We start from the raw sequence: 23,433 nt of genomic DNA, 5'->3' as shown, positions 1-23,433 counted from the left end.
CACCACTGTTTCTCACTGAATTTATATTTTCCTAATGGGTTTGCCTGCTCACTTTCTGGCCCTAGCATAGATAGGTTTGTTCTCAGTTGTTCTAAATGTCCCTGCTAGAATGAGTTGGTTAGGATGTAAGCCAAATAATTATAGTAGCAGCCTCAAAATCCTTCAGCGATTCCCATTTTTACTGAGGATAAGAGTCAAAATCTTTGCAATGGCTTCCAAGGACTTTGGTCAGTTGGTCTTTGTTTTCTGTGACTCCACCTCCTATTACTCTAGGCCTCACTTCCTCTCTGGCTTCCTTGCTGGTCTGACCTTGGACCTTGAATGGCAGCAGCATGCTTCAGCCCTAGAGTCTTTGAACTGGATGTTCCCTCTGCCTAGAATATTTGTCCCCACTTCAATGCTCTTCTGTCCTTTCAATGATATCTATTTGACTAACCTGTGCGCCCCATCTCTCTGCTTAGCATTGCTTAATCACATTTCCACAGAGTAATGTCTTTCTAATGTAGATAAATTTCTTAAGTTTTTATTAACATTTGCCTCCCCCCCACACACACGGCTTCAACTCCAGCTCTGTCACTAGAACCTTGATACATAGCAAGTATCAATAAATATTTGTTGAATGAATAAAATCAGCAGAATCTTGCATCTTAACTTTGGGATCATGCTAATCCTCTGGGGATTGTGTAATTATCAATTACACAATGATGCTATGACAGAATTTTACATATATGGAATTCTTTACTTCCTAAAAATCTGGCTAATAAAAGTTGATTAATATTTATTAGATATTGGAGACCCACTATCCTCAGTCAGCCTGGATAGTGACAAAACATGGAAATGATCAAACTTAGGTTTTCAAACATAATAAAACCGTTTTGAGGAACCAAATTGTATTAGATGAGTCCAATTGTTCTAAATGTCCCTGTGACTTTGCCGACCCCTGCTTCCTGTAGGGACACATCCTGAGACCCATGTCAGCTCCCTGATGCTAGCATAGCTCTGGCTGTACAGGCTCAGATTGATTTTGCTTCCTCAGACCATCCTGAGCTCTTGGGCCCCATCAAGACATCTGCCTTATTTCTCCTTATGTCATAGCCCCATGTCTCTTTTCACTAGTGAGAAACTATTTCACAAAGAGAGGTATCATAGTTCTTCTGAGGACAAGCTTTGCGGCCATTGGGTTTATATTCTGACTGGGGAAGCAACTCACTTTGGTGCCTCAGTTGCCTTATCTATAAAATAATTGTAATAATACATACATAATCAATACATATTGATGATGGAAATAAATCAATAGGGCAATGCCTGCATATGGGAAAACCTTATTACTTATTAGCTGCTTTTATTATTGATATTATCTTATTACCTGTGGGCTCTCCAAAGATTATTAATGTTAATCCAAAAAGTTTGCTCTCCTGAATGAGTTTTGTATATTATGATTAGCTAATGAAGGGGATATTTTAATACATCTTATATTTTAATCATCTTTGTTTAAGTTTTCTACATTATGGATGGATAGGAGGATCTTGTTGTCAGATATCTATTGAAGACTCTCTTCAAAGTTGTGTTGTGGATGATATTTAACAACTCAGTGGCAGTAAATAGTATTATACAAGCCATTTACTTAGGTCCTATTGTTTTCAATACTTTCATGACTGCTATTGCTGCTAGTATTAGTGGTTATCATTTATTGAGTGTTCGCTCTGTCCTGAGTAGATTACCTCTAATAGCTTCCCAGTCTTCCCACGACCTATGAGTTAATATTCTGACTTCTTTGTTCAGACTCCAGAAAATTTAGTAGTGGATTCTTCATGATAGTCAGTGGTAGAGCCTGGATTAAATTCTGTAGTTTGTTCTTCAAGTTCCTGCTCTGAACACTACATTATTTCATGGAAAATCCAAAAATAATGGAGCGCATTTCTCTTCTAAACAAACAATAAATGTCAGCACAATGATGCTACGACAGAATTTTACGTATATGAAAATCTTTGCTTCCTAAAAATCTGGGTAGTAAAAATTGATGTGTTCACTATCCTTTCTGACATGATAAACTAATCTAGTTTCAGTGAAAATGAACATTGAGCTACAAAGGAGTAAACACTGCTTGATACTGTGATGAACATTTCCTGCTAGAGTGAATTATTGACAATTATCTTAAGAAAGTGTGTACACTCAAATAAAATTAGCTAACAAAACATCTGGTAGGATAAAAATCTCTTTGAAATCTGAAAGTACTTTAAGTATTGAAGTGGCTTGCAGTGTCCTAAAGAACTGACCCTTCAGTGATTTCTAAAAAATATCTAGGAAGAAGAAATTTCTAGAACTGATTTCTGGATAAAAGTGTATGTGTGTGTGTGTGTGTGTGTGCGTGTGTGTGTGTGTTTAATTAAAATATACCTGGAAATTTACTGGTAGATTTAGTCAACTTTTAAATTCTAACTGTAAGATGGTTTCTTTCTCCTTTTCCTTCCTACTTGGAAACAAACAAAGCATTAGTTTATGTAAGAAGCCCAAACCAAAGGAGTTAGAGTCTCTATTATGCACATGAAGAAGAGACTGGAAAGTGTAATGTACCACCCGGCAGTCTGAGGACTGAGAGGCCGCAGCAACTGCAGACATTTGTTGCTCTTGCTGAGGAGGTATCTTTGTAGTCTCTGGAGGAAGCTCAGGATGCTGTTTGTGGCTTTCAGGATCTTTTCCTGAAAGGGGAGCTATTTGAATGGAAAGAGATGCTGTGTGTATCTCGGGCTCTGGTTTAGGGGGTGGTGAGGAAGGCCTTTTGAGAAATAATGGTACTTCAGTAGGTTTGGAGAACTGTGGAGAACTCATGGGGCTGCTACTTTCTAGATCCTGGTTCTGAGTTAGTTTCATGGTAGAAATTCTCCGAGTATGAGAATCTTGTGTGTAGTCCTCTTGTAGCAATGGGGTACTGTCAGCGAAGGGAGCAGAACCTATTCTGGGAGCTGTTGGGAGAGGATTAGTGATTTTTTGTGTATATGACATAGTTGTGTTGGATTCTTCAGAATATACGATTGTCTGGCTAGAATTGTCACTAGAATGCATAGTTGTGTGAAGAGGCTCTTTGTTAGTAAAGTATTCTGTACAGGAAGGGGTTTGTGGGTTAGTTATCAATGAGTCTAAAATGTCAGGCTTTCTGTGATTGGTTATCAAGAAGCTACAAGAGCTCTCTTTTCTGGCTGGTGGAAGGGGTGCCTAGATGGCCAAAAGCATCCGGAAAAAGAAATAAGATTGAAGAAAAAAGAGAGAAAGTCACAGTTAGTCATGAAAGAAACCTGCCCTTAAAGGTAGAACAATCTCTCTTTTCTCACTATGCTTTACGTTCTCTTGGCTAGATTAAATTATCATTTTCATTCCTATAAAAATTCCTATTTTAGCCAGGAGCAAGGGTGCACATCTATAATCTAGTGGTTTGGGAGGCTGAGGCAGGAGGATCACAAGTTCAAAGGCAGCCTCAGCAACTTAGCGAGGCTCTAAGCAACTTAGCAAGATCCTATTTCAAAAGAAAAATATAAAACAGGCTGGAGAATGTATCTCATTGGTTAAGTGCCCCTGGTTTTAATCCCTGATTTAAAAAAAATAATATTATAAAGTTGCCTCCATCCACATTCTGGGAAATTATGTTAAAAATGAACATATGTTCTCTTGGCATATTTTTAGACCTCAAGGTCTATGGTTAATTAGTCACATAGTTTTATAATATTTTTCATGCTTGTGGCACAATTTTACTCAAATCTTCAACACAGAGTCCCTTTAGTTTTCAGAGTGAATAGTTGCATAACTCGTATTTATTGAACATATTGTTAACTTTATGACTTTGAAATCCAAAACATCAGCTGCCAGTTTCTTAAGAATTAGAATGTATCCTAAACATTATGTTAGAAGATGGCTTACTTTTATGAGCTTAATCAGAAAAAAACAAAACAAAACAAAAAAACCCCTAAAAAATATGAAACACTTGTTTTGAACATAAAATTTGTTCTCCTTGTAAATAGAAGTCTGGCAAGCAAAGCAAATTCAAAAGCAAATGTATATTAAAAAGAAAAGACTAAGAAAGAGGTTGCTAAAAAGAGATTCTAAAGCTTTAATAACCATGCTTTAAAGTAACACAGTAAAGAAGAGTGTGCAGGATTACCTGAGTTGGTGATTTCTTTTCTTGCAGGTTTGGTCGAACACTTCTAAAACCTTTTGCTGCAAGAGAGGAATATGTAGCATCTCCGTTCAGTGTCTCTTGATTTCGATCATTGTAAGATCTCCATGCTTTTATTAAGGGAAAACAAATTGGATACAAAAATATCTGGGTTCACATAAACATTTATTTTTTCAGAAAATTTATTTTTATTTCTAAAATGGAAATATTCTTACTAGAATTTTCATTTAAAATGCATAGCAATGTATGAAATTTAAGTTTAACATGAGATCAACAATGTGGCTATGGATATGTATAAAAAATCCTCATAATAAATGTAATAGTTTTCAGAATATCTTTTCTGTACCTGAGTCTGGTGAATGAGAATCACGCCCTGAAAGAAAAAAAAATATTGAAATTAATGCAAGGGTACAATAATTGAACAATCCAGTGAAAATAGTTGGTGAAGAACTATGTGCATAGTTTTTGCAGACATTATCTCAGTTCTAAAACTCTGGGTACTTTAAATATAATGAGAGGTTTGTGCATTAATTTTAACTTCAATGGAAATGTCATTTACTAAATAACCATAATATATAATTAACACATATATCAAACACTAATTTTTCTCCTCAATAATGCTGCAGCCATATAATTTTAAGATTATTGTTACCCATGAATTTCTTACATGAATTTCTGAATATTGAATTAAAGGATCTAAAAGGATCTGGTTCTTAAGTAATGGATGTTTTTCATAGCATTAAATCAAATGAGCAGACCCATAACTGGTAAAAGCCCTGTTGTTACTGACTTTATTTAACTTCTGTGCTAGAGATGAATTTTTTTAATAGTTTGCATTGTTTCTATCAGATCATGAGATACTTTCAAATATTCTGTTACTTTTGAATTTTCTTCCTATTGTTATTTAAAAATCATTTAAATTTAAAATATGAAAGAGCTGTTAAAATGCATTCCATTGTCCTTTAACTCACGAATCTTGGAAAATAAATTTCAGTAGCTTAAATCACTCTTGGTAATGCAGTTGGAAATTGACTCAATCCCATATTTATTATTGATTTTATTGGAATTATGCATTCAAGAATCTTCTGTATGTACATTTGGGGTAATCAAATGTGTCCAATGTGCACATTTAAAGTTATCAATTTGTCTGTGTGGTTCTATTATACAACATGGTTAATTGCACTTAGATGTATAAAACCTTGAACTTGGAAAGACTCCTACGGGCATTTAACTGTCCAATTCCTTCTACTTGTTACCTGGGACCATTATTAAATTACTATTATTTCAGTGACTTTTTTTTCTTCTCATGTATAGGGTATAATTATTTTGAACTCTGAACACTAAATTTGGAATGGTAGAAGCATAAATAGTTAGGAAACCCTATTTAATTTTATATATTCTCGTTCTCTCCTTTAGGCAAGGCCTTTCAGACAGATTTTTTTTTTCCAAATCAAAGGAAGAAAAATAAATATGAATCAGCACAGAGTAACTTAGAATGACTCCAGCCCGGGTGAGTTAGAGAAGACTAACAAATTCCCATTCTTTATAAAACTGAAAAATAGTATGGGATTTTAGCTCTAATGAATGAAAAACTGGAGTCATAAAATGAATACCAAACAGTAAAAATAACTTTAAAGATTGATGCATGAAATGTACTGGATTCTATTTCCAGAATTTGATGGAAGGTGAAGATTGAAATTTGTCATTTAATTCAGTTAAATGATGTCGAGGACTCTATAAAGAAAACAAACATAGTTTAGTGATACAGAGCAATCTCTGGAATTTTGTTGGGGACATTTAGGAAGAGAGATTTAGTAATGACTAGGGTGTCACACACTGTGGACAAAGAACAAATTTGGGGACTTAAGGAAAAAACAATGAATTAGTAATGATCGTTATTTATATTATAATTATTTGCTTGCAAATAGGGAGTTTATTTTTCTCTTGGTTTGATAAAATGAAAAAAGAGGGTATGTAGTATGTGCTGAGGAGTGAGGTCATAGGAGCCAGATATGTGGAGGTGCCCGTGGTTAGACGGGAGGGCATACTAAGCTGGTCTGAAGGGTGTGATGTTTTTATGTGAGGTAAATGTCTCCTATCATTGACAGTTTGTAGGGGGCAAACCCTGTTTCGTCACATTGCAGATCACACTGGAGATTACAGGACTCTAAGAAACCATACATGGGAAAATCAGAGGTCAGTCTTTCTAGGCCCAACTCTGGACCAGGGTGTGCTAAAGAAACATGAGATATTAATAATGGTGCTCTCTGCTGAAAGGCCTTGCCTAAGAGGGGACAAAACTGTGTAGAATTAAGAGAAAGGAGAAACGAGAAAATAGCCATGGATTAAAATTTCAGGATGAAGCAATATTTTTATCTAAGTTTATGTTGACGACTTAAAGTCTACTTTTAAGAGGGTGGTTTTTAAGGATACTGACATGTACAACATTTCAGTTTCTTTAAAGTAAGCCCAATTCTAGATATTAAAAATCCCCAGCTCTGATTTGTGACTTTATTGTAGACTACAGAAGTCCTAAAAGAGAAGTTCCTTCCCACATGGACACCATTCACTCTAGCTCAACTTTTATATTATCACTGCCAGAGAAACTTGGGAAAGGGAGGACCTGCATATTTTGGAGCAGGTAATAGAAAGTTTCCCAGGTCTGTGTCAAGAGTAAAGAGAATATGGATTCTAAAAATTAAGAAAGTTGAGCAGGTAAATGGCATGGCAGATACACAGGATGAATAGTTTTGCCCCAGATCTTGAACATCACTGATGATCATTCACTTGTGAAGAATCAGAATTAAGATTCTAACAATCAGAACCCTGAGTTTCTAGCTTTCTTTAGTGGACAGCATTGTTTCCCTGAAATGTTAAGAATGACAAAATGAGATTTTGCATCTGAAAATAAACAGGGTCTTTGAGGGTTGAGACTTGTCAAAGTTCCTCACTGGCACAATGGGCTTGTTCTGTGTCCAGGCCTTAGTGGCCGAATATCTGTCAGAGATATTCTTTAATATATTCCTGGTCTGTTATCAGGGATTGGCCCTCAAAGGACCTTCTCAACTTTATGATTCTAACATCAGAGTTTTCATGTGATTGTGTTGGTTGTGCCTATCTGTCACATAACAATCTTTATGTTCAGGTTTTATTAAAATTCCTTTTAACTGATGTACTATATTCACTCTATCACCTATATTTTTCTGGAAAGTTCTGAGGACTTGAATCCTTATAATGCATTTCTTTAGAGGGCTCTAGTGCTTTGTACGAATTAAAGTCGACCTTAAATTCATGTCAATTAGTTGCGTGACTCTAAGTACTATAATAAGTCTTTGCATTTATTTTCTTTAGTTATCCTCATTTAATTCTGACAAGGCCTTGTGGATTTGGGAAATGATGTTCTCAGAGAGGCAGGAAAGTGACAATTATATTCTATTTTTTTAAGGAAGAAAACTTGAGGTACAAATTTTTTTTTAAGGGCATAAAACACACCGGTGATATTGGCAAGACTATCTCTTGGCAGAGTGGTCCTGTCACGAGTGGCATCCTTTACCAATGTCATCTCAGACTGCCAAAGGTTTTTGGTTAAGTGAAATGTACTTTGGATGTTTCTTTTTAATCATCATTTTGCATCTAGCCTAGGTTTGAAACATCGGTGTGAGAGATGGTGCATTATCCTATGAGTCCTCACTTCTGATGAGAGGAGGAGGAGACACACCGATGTAGGGGATGAACAGTTGATGACACCTTCGGAGCTTCTGATCTGGAAGGGGCTTGGGGGAGGGGTGGAATCTTGTGTTTGTTTATGGAAAGGTTGTTGAGTTTCAAGAATATTAAATGCAATGAATACTTATTAATTCTCTTTTGATTCACATAAAGACGGTCAAATATATTCTTATGAAAGCTCCCTCAAAATGTGATTGGACACAACAGATGCTTATTTCTTTCTTCAAAATGTATTTAAAACTTCCTTAAACCAGTTAAGATTACTGTATGTGTCTGTTTTAAAAATTGCATCCAAAATTCAGGGGACTTTATTCTGTAGAAATCTTACTTACAGTGAGATAAAATATAAAATAGCTCAGAGTCAGTACATAGTCTTATCATTGAAGATTGTTTCATATTCCTGAAGTGTTAAAATTTTTCTCCTAATTGGATTGTGAAGCATTGAATCTTTTTCTAACAAGTTGACTGATAGGAAATTGTTCATGTTTGACTTTTGACACTCCAAAATGGCAATCTCTATTCAATCTAATACTGTCTTTTGATGGTCACTTTTATAAATAACAGTAAATTGGCATTGATGGAATAGTGTATCATGCCTCAGGAGTACATCAGTGGTCCACACCTGAGATTATAAAACTTGATAAATGATAGTGATGGTACAGGCATTCCAATTACATAATGGCTCTGGCTTGTATTTTATTTATTTCCCTACCTCCTTTCATTCTTATTTCCTTGACCTATCTAATGTAAATGCCTATCGGTTTGTAACACCTTGTCATGTTTATAAACACATGAATAAAATATGTACGAATATATCTAGAGAGATTTTTGAAACCAAAAATGAGGTCATACAACATACATTGCAATACAACCTGAAGTCTTTTAATCTTAACATATTATGAAACTTCCTGGCCTGATATTCGAATTTGGACATTGAAATCCATTTGTGAATTGGAGGTGGTAAATGGACATGGAATTCTCGATATGAAAGTTTGTTTTTTCTTCAACAAAACTGGGTAGTTTAGGACCTGGTGGCTTTAAAGCTAAGGACACCTGTAGTATTTAATCAACTTCTAAATGTACGTGAGTAAAAGATTGTGATATGCATAGTAAGAATTAAATTTATTTAAGAACTTTTTACCCCTTTCCCAATTTTGCTCCAAAACCAGAAACCGCAACTAACAAGCCAACAATGAAACCAACCAACCAGCCATCAGAAGGCTTGGCTATGTTTTGGAGTCTAGGAATAGGGTTTTTTTTCTGGGTTCACTGATCTTTTATAACTGCAGCCCCCTCCTGAGGGAGACTGTGCCTGAGGGCTTAGGAAAGTCATTGTTATAAAGAGACTACCTGAGTGAATGCCAGAGTGTCACACCCTCAATAACTTTCTAGGGTGTAATTTTATCTGTAGATACACATTAATCTTAACTGGTCAAGATTTTCATATATTTAAAAATACGTATTAGATGGGTCTTTGCTGATTAATGAAAGGGTAAGGCCTTTCTCTAAAAACTAATATTCTATCATTCTGCTTATAATCTTTGGTGAAGAAGCAAATTAATGAAGATTGGCTTTCCAGAATTTCTTCCTGACCCCTGTATCACCAAAGAAACATATGAGTTATCATAATGAGATATGATGTTACTTTATTTTATGAGATAACAAAAACTTGAACAGTTATTAACGTTTACACTTATTCAACATGTTTTTGGCAAGTGTCTGTTGTTTTTAATTCAATTTTTAAATGTGTTCTAGAAGATATCAGTTTCTTTTGACCTTTTATTTTTAGAACATAACAGCTAGAAGGGATAAAATCTATTCTTGGGATAAGAAAAATAAGAACTCGGGGCCATTTGAAAGGTATTTACAGCCACTGTACTCATCCAAATAAGATCATTCTGGAAAGAAAGAGAGGTCAGGTACAGCCATTCAAGTGTGACATTCTTTCTGTGAGTTAGTGGTATTATACCTGCGGTCAATAGGTTTGGAGAACTTTGAACTCTCTTCACAGATGTTAACGTAACAGACATGGCAGCACGTTTGCGAGCACACCCACCGCTATCTGGAAGCAAAAAAATGATATAGCAGAAGCCAAGGCAACAGAGGAAGCACATGCAAAATCATGCGTTTTAAGTGAAATGTGCCAGACATTGGTGAGGGAGATGAACAGTCAGAATTAGTAACCATGGAGCACATCTGCAAATTTCACACCCATCCCCTAAAACGGACAAAACAAACAAACAAAACCCCCCAGGGGTCTGTCTGAGAAATAGATGCCAATGCTTTAGGAAAAAAACAAAAGGTTTGATATTTAACATTCAATGTTTTTCTGTTAATGAAAATATAGGCATAGAGCTCAACTGTGTTTATACTATTTAAATTCAATGCAAAACTCTATAAGCCGTGTAGCTAGCTTTTAGAGTTATGGATTATCTACTGTCCACAGTTAAGCTCTATAGTTATAATATACTTTTGTATTCATCATTTAGGTTTTACTGTCTTGTAGCTTTTATGATTCCTGAAGATAGCTTGAAATAAAACTAATTCGGTGACATAGGCCTGATATACTTGATAATATAGGATTTATAAAGAAACAGCATTATGGGAAACTCCATGTCTTCCCAGAGTTATGGAAATGATTAGCCCAACTAAAATCAGGAAAAACATTGCTCCATACAGTATTAAAATGAGCATATTTTTAAAACTAATTTGTTGCTTTTACACTTTTGAACAATGATCTATATTTATACTTAAGCACATTGTGATGTGAAATAAAATAAGTGCAAATGCATCAGACGTTTTATGTGCTATGAGAAGTTTAGGCTTCTAAATCTGGAAGACAAGTCTCCTAAAATTGAAAGGTTAATGTTCTATTTATGACCAGATATGAATTCCATTCCCACATTCCTTTGTATTATAACGTGTGCAGTAATAGCATCCCTTACTCTCCTCATTTTGATCATTAAGTCAGAACAACGTTTTTGTCTTTTTGAAAACTAAGACAAAAAGAACAAATAACGCAACCATCAACAAGATAATACAATCATCATATTTGTGATATGCTATCCCTATATATTTTTTTTCTTTATTTCATAGAGAAACATATCCATTTGGTGCATTAGACACGAGAGAACTGAGCTTAGTAATGACACTTGGAAGTAAGATTTGAATTAGTTATTGATAATACTCGCAAAGAATAAGGTCAGCAGAATTCAAAGTTGGTGGAATTTTTCTCATATAACTTAACAATATATGTTTAAAGTCACAATTTCTTAATATAGAAAATAAATAAACCAGAAACCTAACTTGAAACAACATTAGGTGAAAATAAGCCCAATGAATCAAAGGCTATAATTAAGAACCCAAAGAGAAAAACACAAATGATGAAAACTGAAGGTAGCTCCAAGAGAAGCACCGACAGGATTTTAATAAACATGACAAACTGAAAATAGCCAGGAGACAAGCTGTCTGCTAACGTGGAACTGATGTCCTAGGACACAGGGTATCTAGCAGCTAGGGCGGGTTGGGTAGTCAAGGGTGTTGGAACTGAAAACTGAGAGCACTCTCAATCATTTTACTTTGTGGTTCTTTGATTCTGTATATCTGAAAATAAGCAGAGATAAAAACAGAAAATTCCAGAACGAGAAGATCCAGGACCATTGGTTAAACTTGGTGTTTTCGCTGTGGCCTGACAGACACTGTGCTGTATCTGTACATTCACAGGGACGCTGGGGGCTGTCTCCATTTTTGAGGAAAATACAGTCACATCTGATGGATGCTATGTGAACTGATAACTTGAAGAAGAGCAAAGTTTCTACCTCTTAGGTTGTAACGTCTGTGCCTTTGGGTGACATGCGTCTTTGAAAAACTGAATTGAGGGTGGTTGTCATGTTGAAAACCAAGTGCCCTGTAAAAGTGAGACTGGTCCTGTACAATCTAAACTTACAGTCTGAGAAGTTTTTCAATGCACCACAGCCATTAAAATATCATTACTAAGTAATTGTGGTTATAAAGAATGAAATAAAATTAATATTTTCTTTTAGTTTGCATGACTATTTTGTCAAATGGCTTTTAAGTTGTTAGCACATAAAAACTTATTAAGTATTATTAAGTGATTGAATTGTTTGCATCTTCTAATAAATAGAATTGTTAGATATTTCATTTGGCCTCAAAGCTTGATGAAAATAATTACTGAGACCTTGTCACTCTGAGCCAAGGAAGTTTGGAAATCTTTGGGCTAAACAATTTATGTGTTTCAGGCAGCTCTAAACTTTGATCAAGTAAATGCAGAATCTGTCTTTGTTACCACTTAATAAAGAGCTTATTTTTAAAAAGTCAAGGTTATGTGAAATTTAGAAAACAGAGAAATCTATTATAGTATGTATTGAGACTTTCTGGTATTTCTTGAGAATATTTTTAAGGACGCAAAATGAGGAAGTTATCTTTTATACATCAGTTCATCTGAAGGAATCCTAATGCTGGTCTCTTCACAACTATTCATGATCTGCAGCCTCTGAGTTAAGATTCTACTAAGACGCAAGACCTCTGGACAAGGTGTTTCCACTGCTAGAGAATACTCACATGGGTAAACCATGTTCAATGAATTATTTGGTGTCTTTTTCTCTCTTTTGTTCAATAACTAATTTCCATATCTATGAAAATAATCGGTTACAAATTCTGAGTGAAAATACAGCATGCTTTGTATATTTTCCTCCATTGTTTAGATAATCTAGAATGAAAAAAAAATGAATCACATCCTCCTTGGCCAGTTCATTATGTATTTGATTGAAAGCAAAGATCAGATTTAAAGTAATTTTTAAATTATAGTGACTAACATGTAGATATTTAAATTGTGATATATCTCTTTAATGATTGCTACATAGATAACCCAGGCCAGTTTTACTTTCTAGTTATTTAGAAACTAATTCCTACTTTATTTTGTAAATACAGCAACAACATTTACAATTTTCTAAAATGATATCTATTTAGCCTCTTTATATACATTTAAAGTGATGTTTCTATAGCCACATTATAACATTTCTTTGGAGTTTAAAACAAAGGGTTTAAGTAACTTCTAATCAATTTTTATGTCTAAGTCTGAAAATCATATTTCTCACGCATATATGCTTAAGTAAATTCACCCATGTAAGCAAAATAATCCTATGCAATTTAACATTCATCCAGAATCAGGTTTACTCTATCTAATAAATGAGAGAATGTTTTAGATGGTTGTGGTTATATTTAGGCGGTTCAGTAGTAACTTCGTTCTAGTATGAGACTTAAACAGATTTAAAAATTTCTTTGCACCTACCTTTGTCATTAGGGATTGAATTATATGAATAGAAGATCAATTATGCAGAATATATTGTACATGAATAAAGTAGATTTACTTTAATCACATATACATATATATCACAATAGTGCTATAATAGGAAAATCAGCACCCAACAAAATGAAGGATATTGGGAAGTTATGTTCAACTTAAGCCTCCAAAGAGATGTCTCAGATCAATCAGCACATACCACTCCCTCAAATGGAAATGTGCTGATTGAGTTTGGCAACAGAGTTTATCCTAGACCAGCTGAGGGCTCTATGTTCTATTTGATTTCTTTGCTGTCCTTTGCCTAATAATATTTCTTATTTCATTTTCCATGACCAATTTTAATACCTCCAATTCTTGAAATGCCTTTACTTGTTTAGTTTGGAAGAGCATAATTTCTCTTGACATCTAAGCCATGCTTGTCTGTTTTGAGCATCTCCAACACCCTCATCTTGCCTGTTGCTCTACACGTGTCTACAAGCCGGTTGCAACCTCAGGACACAGCATAATCTAGGCCAGTTAGAGCAGGTTTCTGTTAAGGGGCTGCCAGGGAAAGATGGACATAGTATATGTCCCTACAGTTAATCTGGGGATTAGACATTCGTTCTCACTAGTGGGTTATTAATTCTTCCTCTAGGCACTTTGATATTAAGATACAAGCAAAATGTCAGAGAGTTTGATGGGAAAGAATATTTCAAGCCATTTTTTTTCTCTGCCATAAAGTGACTGACTGACTAAAATAACTTCCTAGCAGCACTTGCTGGACAAAAGGAAATGACATGGTTTAAACACAAGTAACAAAATTTCAATGAGAAAGTCATTTCCTGAATTACTTAATACTGGTATATAAGACTTGGGTTGGGGAGAAGATGAAATTATAAACCAAAATATCTAAAAGGTAGAAAAAAATCATATTTCATATGTACATCCCATGTATCACAAACACTTTTATGATTAAAATATACACCATAAAGTTTGGAGACAATCTAAAAATATAATGCTTATGTCTATATGTGGGTTGTGATTATGAATTAATTAAAGTGACTTTCTATGCATGATGCTTTGACATTCTATCTGCCAATGTTGTCAACATAGAATTTATAGAATGGGAAAGTTTAAATATTTTTCACCAGAGCAACCTGTCTTTGAATTTAGTCCATCTTAAGTGAGAGATTTCAAATGTGGGCATACAATACCTAGCACTTTGGGGAGTTAATTTTAAAAGATGATTAGAGAAAAAGAGAGTAAGAGTATGTAATAGAACTCCTTTTGATGGCTATGAAAAGAAATAAAGGAATGAATCTGGACTATATATCTAATCAGAAACTCAGTATCACATTTAGGATCAGAAGAGTGATAAACTAATGATTTGGGGCCAAGATGATTTTTAGAGATCAAAGCTAAAAAGTTTAAAACTAATGGAGACAGCATACCTGTATTCATTTTGACCTTGGAGGTTTTGTTATTAAAGTCTTCAGATTTCCTGTAGAAAAAAAAATGATGCATAATTTGTTCGCTAGCATGTGGAATAAGATACCCCTAGAGTGTACTTTTGTTGTCCTGTAAACCTGTTAGTTAATGTCACATCATCATTAATCTTACTTAAACCAAGGTTTAAAAAGGTTAGTCAGATTTAAGATACCATTCAAGTTAAAATTCAATTGTTCTTGATCCTAGGACCATAAACTTATATTTTGGTTTAATGATGGCTGCTTCATGAATCAAAAGAGTGTTCACTTTTGAAATTAAATTTCCTTTACAAACATTTATATGAATGATTTTTGTTCTCTAAACCTGGAAGGATCATCATTGCTTGTTAATTTTCCTCTTCCAGAATTATAAAAGGGACCTTTGACATCATTACAAGAGTGGGTTATTTTCACAGGCCAATTTATCTTAAAAAGCAATTGAGGGGAAACTTCATTAGAGTAAATTTTATTTCTTATTTTTCTGCATATACAAATAAAGAGGCCCATTTCTTGTTCTGTTTGTTTGTTTGTATCATTTTCCCAGAATGCTGCATGTTTTTGAACGCTGGGCCTTACTATTGCCCCTGTGGAAGGAATGCCAATGTAGCCAGGCAGGCAGGCAGGGGTCGGCTCAGGAGCTTTGAGAAAGTTCCTTCAAATGTATTTATTTTAATCTCTCAGTAGCAAAATTCCTAATATGTTAACCTTAAATGGACAACATAAATAGAAAAGTTGCCTCAGGGGATGTCTGTGACCAAGGCTGGGACAGCTTCTAAAACAAGAAGGGATAAACAATTTCCAGAAAATGAGGACTGTAAGGACATTTTCCAAATTCTATTTGATCACTCCTTTTAGAAATAGGCAACATTGTATATTTAAACCTGATTCAGGCTTCAAAACTGAATGTGAACATAGTGTTGGGGCTGGAACAGCACTGACTAATACACACCAAATAGAAGGAAGCTTAAATCCCAGAACACAAACACTCTTAACATGTAATAATAATGTTTTCATACCAAAGGAGAGATTTAGTGATCAGCACATATTGTGTGAATTCAGACGCAGATGTTTACAAAACATCTGATGCTCAAAAGGTAAAATAGGATTAAGGAGAACAAAGCCAGGCGCCACAAATCCTTGCGCTTTTCTTTAAAGTGATGTATCCTGTTACTTTAAAATGTAATTTGTGAAGTTTTTCAACTTCTCATTGTTTTAGATGTCAAAATGTGAAATGACTAACTTCCTAATCAGGCAAGACAGTTTCCAAGCTGTTAAAAAAAGAGGCAGGGTGGCAGAACTCTCCAGAAGAACCTGAGACTGAAAGGCTTCTTGGGTACCTAATAAAAATGCATGATTCTATTTCCCTTATTTGTGCTAAAGCCATTAGCAAATTCATGACTGAGAACTCTTTAGACAATTTAAACTAAAGCGAATCTAATCTCTTTTGTTCTGTTCTGAAAAAGTGTCTTTGATTGTACTTACATAACAAGCACAGATTATTCTGGAAAGCATCAAATTCCTAGAGTGTTTGCAGCCACTAGAAGAATACAGTATTTCAAGTACTCTCTTAAATTGGAATTGAAGCAGGGCCAAGAAAACTGACTATAGAACTACCTTGAACCATCGTTCGTGGTCCATAAAGCAAAGAACTTTGCACAATGGGTTGTCAAGGTGATTTCCTGTAGGTTGTGTTGAGACTGTATTTGCTTAAATTCAGATTTTTTCCTAAGTTTTAGGTAAAAAGCAAATTGTATGCATCCTAACTTGTATATAACAATGGATTTGTTTTACTTAGGGGTCAGAGTAGCCTTTATTCTCAATATACTTATGGCTGTAGATGGTTCTGGTTATACATGGGCATGAATATGACTTCAGGTCTAGAGAGTTGTTAGTTCCACAGTTGGTTCAACCCATGCTAGGCAAATGCTCTTCCACTTAACTACAACCCCAGCCCTTTTAAAATTTTATTTTGAGACAAGTCTCACTGAGTTGTTCAGCTGCTCTCCGATTTGCGATCCTCCTGCCTCAGCCTCAGCCTCCCGAGTACATATCATTTCAATTGTGAGCCACTTTCATTTACCAAGCACCTCATTATTTTCCTATGGAGCAGAGAAGCCTTTGTTCACAATATGCACAAGATAATAGGCTGGGTAACTAAAACTATTGAGTGGGGGTCCTAAATATTTAGATTGGTTATACTTTGGCATCAGCATGACTTTTTGTCTAAGGTCTTATAATTCTGCTTGAACACCTTGGGTTATCAGGAATCCCATCTGAAGAAAACCAAAGGCCAGATCCTTGCCCCAATATTAGCTAAGAATTCTGTGTTATTTATTTATTTATTGTACCAGGGACTGAACTCAGGGACACTCAACCACTGAGCCACATCCCCAGCCCTATTTTGCACTTTTTATTTAGAGATAGGTCTCATTGAGTTGCTTAGCACCTCCCCATTGCTGAGGCTGACTTTGAATTCAGGATCCTCCTGCCTCAGCCTCCTGAGCCACTGGAATTTCAGGCATGTGCCACCATGCAGGACATCATTTTGTTTTGTAGACCTGAATTTAAATACCAGCCCATCTATCAAAATAGAGGACTTCAATTTGAATTCAGTTAATGTGAGGAGTTGCCCCAAAAGATTTTCTATGGAATAATTTTAGTCTAATAAATTGTTGTGGTCATTTTGACATTAATCTTTTCATAGTTCACATATTATTCTGAAAAAGGGGCCCGTAGATAATCAAAGTGTTGGGAAAACATTGTGGGATGTTAGCTATTTTAAAAAACCAATCTGATTTTATTTAAAAATAAAAAATATACTGTGATTAAGTTTGCACATCAGATTTAACCTGAATCACATATTTACTTTGAAATGAGATCATTTGTACCACTCTTTCTTCTCGAACAACCCTAACCGATCCATGTGTCAATGCATTTCTCTTTCTCTCTGAATGTAGTTAAGATTAAAAATGTTCATAAATGCTAAATGGTTTCACATTTCAATTATAATCAAATGAGTTCATCCAGGTTGACATTTATCTTATCTTTTTAAAATATGTCAACATGCTCCTTTGACTTACGGGAAAACTCTGAGGAGGAGTTTATTTTGTCCTTTACAGTCCCTTGAATGGGCTGGGGATATAGCTCAGTTGGTAGAGTGCTTGCTTTGCATGCACTAGGCCCTGGGTTCAATCCCCAGCACCACAAAAAAAAAAAAAAAAAAAGAAAAGAAACGTAAGAATCCACCTTGACACCTTTTCTGAATAGCTTCTCTAAATTGGTAGCCTGTATGTGAGGCCTACTCAGAGACTTTCTGTGTCTGAGTAAAGAAATCTTCACATCAGTGTATAAGCATGATTGCCCTTGCTCATAAGAACAATAGATCCCTCTCAACACTCCTGGCCTAAGGGTGCCCAAAGATGTCCCTTGTTATTTAGAAGCCAAATGATGCCAGCTTTTATACAAGTATGTTGAGATCAGAACACAGTCAAAATCATTTCTAGGAATGAGGAAAAATTATTACCACAAATACTAAGGAAGAAAAGAATGAGGTTATTGGTTATTTTTATAAGATTATACAGTGTTCTTTATAATTATACTAAATTTCCTGATGCCTGGGCAATTTTCCTGAATAAAGAGCACTGTCTTTCAAGGAAATCTGCAATTTTTCTCTTGAGACTTTACAATGGGAGCTCTCAAAATACTTAGAGATCTTTCTTAATGACTGTATTGATTGGAAGTTGATCATCTGGTAGGTGATTCTATTTTTCTAGTGTTATTCCAAAGTCTCAAAGTTAGTGAAGCACTCTATTTAACTCTAAAAGAATGCTGATTTCATTTGCTTTAAATGGCCATGTGATTTCATAGTGCCCCAGCATCCGACTTTCATGGGGTCTATAGGATACATCTAAATATGTATTTTTTCTAAGACAATGTCATTTATTCAAATTGATAATACAGTATCAGACAAGTTCCATTGGCTTATATTATGTAAATCAAAAGCCAAATGGATTCTAAATGAAAATAAAATCAGATTCCCCATAGTGATTCAGACACATTAAGAAAGCAACATGTGTAATTAAGATATTCCTGTAAGACATGTAAGAGGTGCACTACATAGTTTAGGAAAGATAGCCCTATGGTTTAGATATGGATTGAGTGTAACCCCAAAGACTTCATATATTTAATCTCCAATGTGAGGTTTTAAGTGGGTGGAAACTTCATTCAACTAAGGTGTTTAGAAGCAGGGCTTTTAGGAGGTGATTAGGGTAAGATAAAGTCATTAGAGTGGAGCTCTCCCAATTAAATCTTTTTTGGGGGGGTTGTACCAGGAATTGAACTCAGGGGCACTCTACCACTGAGCCACATCCCCAGCCCTGTTTTGTATTTTAATTAGAGACAGGGTCTCAAGGAGTTGCTTAGTGCTTTCTGGTTGCTGAGGCTGGCTTTGAACTTGAGATTCTCTTGCCTTAGTCTCCTGAATTGCTAGGATTACAGGTATGTGCCATCACGCCAGGCCCATGATTAAACCCTGGTGGATTTATAAGAAGAGGAAGACAGACCAACACACACACACACACACACACACACACACACACACACTCATATGCACACTCCCTGCCTCTTGTCATGTGTTGCTCTGTGTGGCCTCAGGACTCTGCCAGCAAGATCATCACCAGATGGGACCCTTACACCTTGCACTTCCAGGACTGGGAACCAAAATAAAACTCTTTTCTTCATAACTTATTCATTTTATAGATTATTGGCAACAGAAAATGGACCAATATAGATGGGTTGTGGAAGCAAGCCTGCCTGGATCTGGAGCCCAGTTCTGCCTATTTCTAAGCATCCATGCAAGCTATACCAATGTCATTGCCACCTTTTTCTTCAATAGCTGCAATAGGATTAAACCTGTCCCTCTTCCCCACTGACAGGAAACCATCCTCGATCTGGCAAACTGGCATCATTCCCATAAACAATATTTCAGGTATTTTAAAGTAAACTTTTGCCTTGATTGTGGCTTAAGAAAATAATCCAGACTTTACTGGAAATACATGAAGCATAATTATATTGCTTTAGATAGAAGCAAGTCACGTGGATTATTAGGCTACTTAGATGGGTTCTCCCATTTCCCAATTCTCCCATCCCCCAACAGCAACATGTTAGAATCTGTTTTCCAGGAAGCTTTTATTTCTTCCTTAAACAGATCCTTCTTTTAGCTAAGATTGTTTCCCCCTTACATGGCAGTGAATAAGAAGAGACAGACCTAACAAAATAATTGTATCAAAGAATTGCCTCGTAGCCTCGTTAGAGTCACAGCTACTTAATCTAAGTAGAAAATGACAGTAAAAGGTTGTGATGATTAGCCTTAAAAAAAAAAAAAGATTCCCCATTACCTTTGACAGTTTATAACCCAAGTGAGGGGTAGAAGAAAAGCGATGTCTGTAAAATGTCACACAGTGAATTGTGTGACTAATGGCAGAGTGATAGCGTCTTGATGGCAGCCACTCCTACTTAGTTTACAAAATGAGAGTGGTTCCTCCTCTTCTCACCATTGTACAGACAATTCCTCTCCTAAGGGGAAAAGCCTTAATATTTAAAAAAAAAAAAAAACTATTTTTTTGAAACTCTGTGCTATGTATATATTGATATCCCAAATCATTTGACTTAAAAAGAAATTATTTAATCTAGCTTAGTTTTGAAGGTTTCACTCATAGAATTTCAGTGGAAGTAAACATTAAATGCTCTGGCAGGAATGGAAAGATATCATATCTGTGTTTTAATTTTAAAATTCCAACCCTGAAAGAAACCTTAGATCAACCACCTCATTTTTGAAGTTAGACATTTGAGGGTAACTGAAGGACTATGCCAAGGTAAAGTAGCAATAAGCAGACACCTAAAAGCAGCTTAGCTCTCCTGATCCTTAGCAAAATATAGGCATCCTCTTTAAGGCATCTTAAAATGTTTGAAATTAAGACCAATCCCTCAAAACATTACAGTACAATGATTAATTAAATGCTGAATCATAGGAGCTAGGGTTAAAGGAAAGAATAAAATATCAGCAGAAATTGTGGGGAAGGGGTAAACTAGTTGATGAATAAATGGGGGCTGTTATCATAGGGCCTTCTGTTTATTCTTTTAGATTAAACGGGAAATATTGACCGCTTGTGATAAAGATTTCTTTTGCCCAGTTACTGCTCAAGTCCAAATGGAAGGCATCATTCTGATCTCATAAGCTCAGATCAATAGATATTACTAATATTTTCCTGAAAGTCTCAGGATTTTAGTAAGTATGCTTATTTTGTTTTTAAAAATTTCTTCCGTATTTTATTGGTGCATTATTCTTGTATAGAACTGTGAGATTCACTGTTCCATATTTTCCCATGTACATGACATAATAATACAATTTGGTCAATGCTTCTCCCCACTATTTCCCCTTTCCTTCCTCTCTTCTCTCTCCCGGTCCCTTCCTCTTCTTTACTGGTCTCCCTTCTATTTTCATGAGACATGCCACTCCACGTTTTTCTCCACTTTTCCTCTCTGGTTTTCATACATGAGAGAAAATATGCAACCCTTGACCTTCTAAGTTTGGTTTATTTCACTTAATATGATACCCTCAAATTCCATCCATTTTCCTACAAATGACATAATTTCATTCTTCTTTATGGCTGAATAAAATTCCATTGTGCGAATATAGCTTTTTTTTCTTTAAGTCTATCCATCCATTGACAGACACCTAGGTTGGTTCCCTAGTTTGATTAATGTGAATTGTGCCACTATAAACATGGGTATGCACGCATCACTACAGTATGCTAACTTCAACTTTTTATGATAAATATTGGGTAAGAAGTAGGCTTATTTTAAAGTATTGTCATAGCAATTTTATTTTCTGAAATTACTATAGGCAAATAATCCTGATTATTGTTAAATGACTATTAAAGAAATGGCCACATTTTTCTTCTGATTTAGTACATATGTTTCTTGAACACCTAAAAGAACATATACATAATTAAATAATGCCTAAATTTATTGTGCTCTGCCAGTATTATGATAAACGTGTATTCATCTGTATCTCAGAGATACAATGCTGAAACGTGATAGGATAAATGATCATGACAACATTAAACTTTAGCAAAGATAAATGTGAAATCCTGCAATTAGACTAAGCCAAATTTTATGATAAAATTAAAAAGATTGATAACTTAAAATTTTACATGAAATAAGACTAAGTTCTTTAGTGGACTGAACTGGGCAATATAATTCTTTAAAAACATAATTAAATCAATGTACAAATGAACAATGGTATAAATCCAGGAAGCTGTAATCCCATTTTGATGGTCATACTGGGGACCAACTGACTCAATTTAAAAATGTCTCCTTCTATGTTGTCCATGTGCCAGCCTGGCAGGGTTGTGGGTTTCTCTGGACTTTGGAGCCTGCTGTCACTGAATGGTGAATTTGAGCTTGGTGAGGACCCACTATAATGAGCTGTGGAGTGAGCATTAGCAGCAATAAGAAAAGTTACTGACATATACTCAAATTTTTTTTTCTATCTCAGAGAACTCATCCCAATGTTAATGTTCTCAAATAACCCAAATTTGTACTTTGAATTGGTAGGAAGATGCATGGAAAATAGTTGCAATTAGAAGCTTTAATGCTCCCTTAAAGATTTTAAGAAATCTGACATCCAAATGAGACTGTTTTCTTCATGTTGGATTATTGACAGTTTTGTTTACGACTCTCGTCAGAAAGAATGTAAACTGGTCCATCCCAGAACTAAGTGCCTTTAGATTTCTGAATAGTACAGCAAAATGAATTGATACCTATTGCACTTTTGTTCAGCGAAATGCCAACTCGAATGACTTCATTTCTAGTTCTTACCCGGCTCATATGTTCCCAGCATTCTTCCTTTTTTATACCTAATATAGTCCTTCATACCCTGCCACTATTTAAAGCTAAAACTTCCACTCAATCCACCAAAAATAGGCAAGGAAAACAACATACAAATTTATACTTAAATTATACATTGGAGAACAGTGAGGCTCAATTAAACAAAGTTTTTGTCATTTCATACCACCTTGCTTATTTGATAATGGTGGCTAAATTTAGAAATGGTTTGAACACTAATTAAGAAGATTATTGAGCATATTTTAAATACATAGTTTATTTGGCCTGATATTTATTAGTTACTTTCCCTCTTTTGTCTACAAACTCCCAACTTTCTTTCATCCTGGATTTTGTAGCTCTTGGAGAAACAGAAAAGACCTCCTCTTGACTTCCCAACCATCAAGGGAAGGGAACTCTTCCAGGAGAATCAGGTTTTATCCCCAGGATAGGCTGCCACAGAGGCATGGAGTCATGAATACCCTCATAGACTCAACCTGGGCTTCTTGGTCATGTGGATTATACTTCTGCATCCAGAGACAGTTCTAGTTCAGGCTCAGAGGTGGAAAGTGTGTTCGCCTGAACATCCCTAGGACACAATTTGGTACACATTGATGTCATCATCATTTCTTCTTTTTATTTTTTTAATATTTATTTTTTAGTTTTTGGTGGGAACAATGTATTTTATTTTTAAGTGATTCTGAGGATGAACCTAGTGTCTCATGCATGCTGGGCAACATTTGGTAATGGTAACTCAGAAACTATGTTGTGACAATTTGTGGCTACAGTGTTCTATCCCAATAAGTTTGAGGAGAGTGATCACTTTCCTATAGTACATAAAAGTTTCTATTATGATCTATTATAAT

At 35.3% G+C, this 23,433-nt stretch overlaps 1 protein-coding gene across 21 annotated transcripts in view; it reads right to left on the bottom strand.

Annotated features, from left to right (window-relative positions):
* Positions 1-23,433, bottom strand: part of Sorbs2 (sorbin and SH3 domain containing 2) — a 173,439-nt gene that overhangs the window by 76,499 nt on the left and 73,507 nt on the right. For 6 of the 21 annotated variants that reach the window (XM_077792503.1, XM_026389434.2, XM_026389437.2 and 3 more), the window contains exons 1-4: positions 14,648-14,657; positions 9,864-9,956; positions 4,515-4,541; positions 4,154-4,278 (exon numbers count right to left, since the gene is read on the bottom strand). In XM_077792503.1, the coding sequence (XP_077648629.1) occupies positions 4,154-4,278; positions 4,515-4,541; positions 9,864-9,956; positions 14,648-14,657 (255 nt within the window). Of the gene's footprint in view, positions 1-2,574; positions 3,214-4,153; positions 4,279-4,514; positions 4,542-9,863; positions 9,957-14,647; positions 14,698-23,433 lie in introns of those variants that run through there. The other 15 variants (XM_077792511.1, XM_077792514.1, XM_077792515.1 and 12 more) reach the window with 6 other exon arrangements.

The sequence above is a fragment of the Urocitellus parryii genome, chromosome 14 (genome assembly GCF_045843805.1).
Source record: "Urocitellus parryii isolate mUroPar1 chromosome 14, mUroPar1.hap1, whole genome shotgun sequence".
NCBI classification, from domain to species: domain Eukaryota; kingdom Metazoa; phylum Chordata; class Mammalia; order Rodentia; family Sciuridae; genus Urocitellus; species Urocitellus parryii.
The sequence above is the reverse complement of the archived record's forward strand: the minus strand, read 5'-3'. Positions and strand labels throughout refer to the sequence as shown.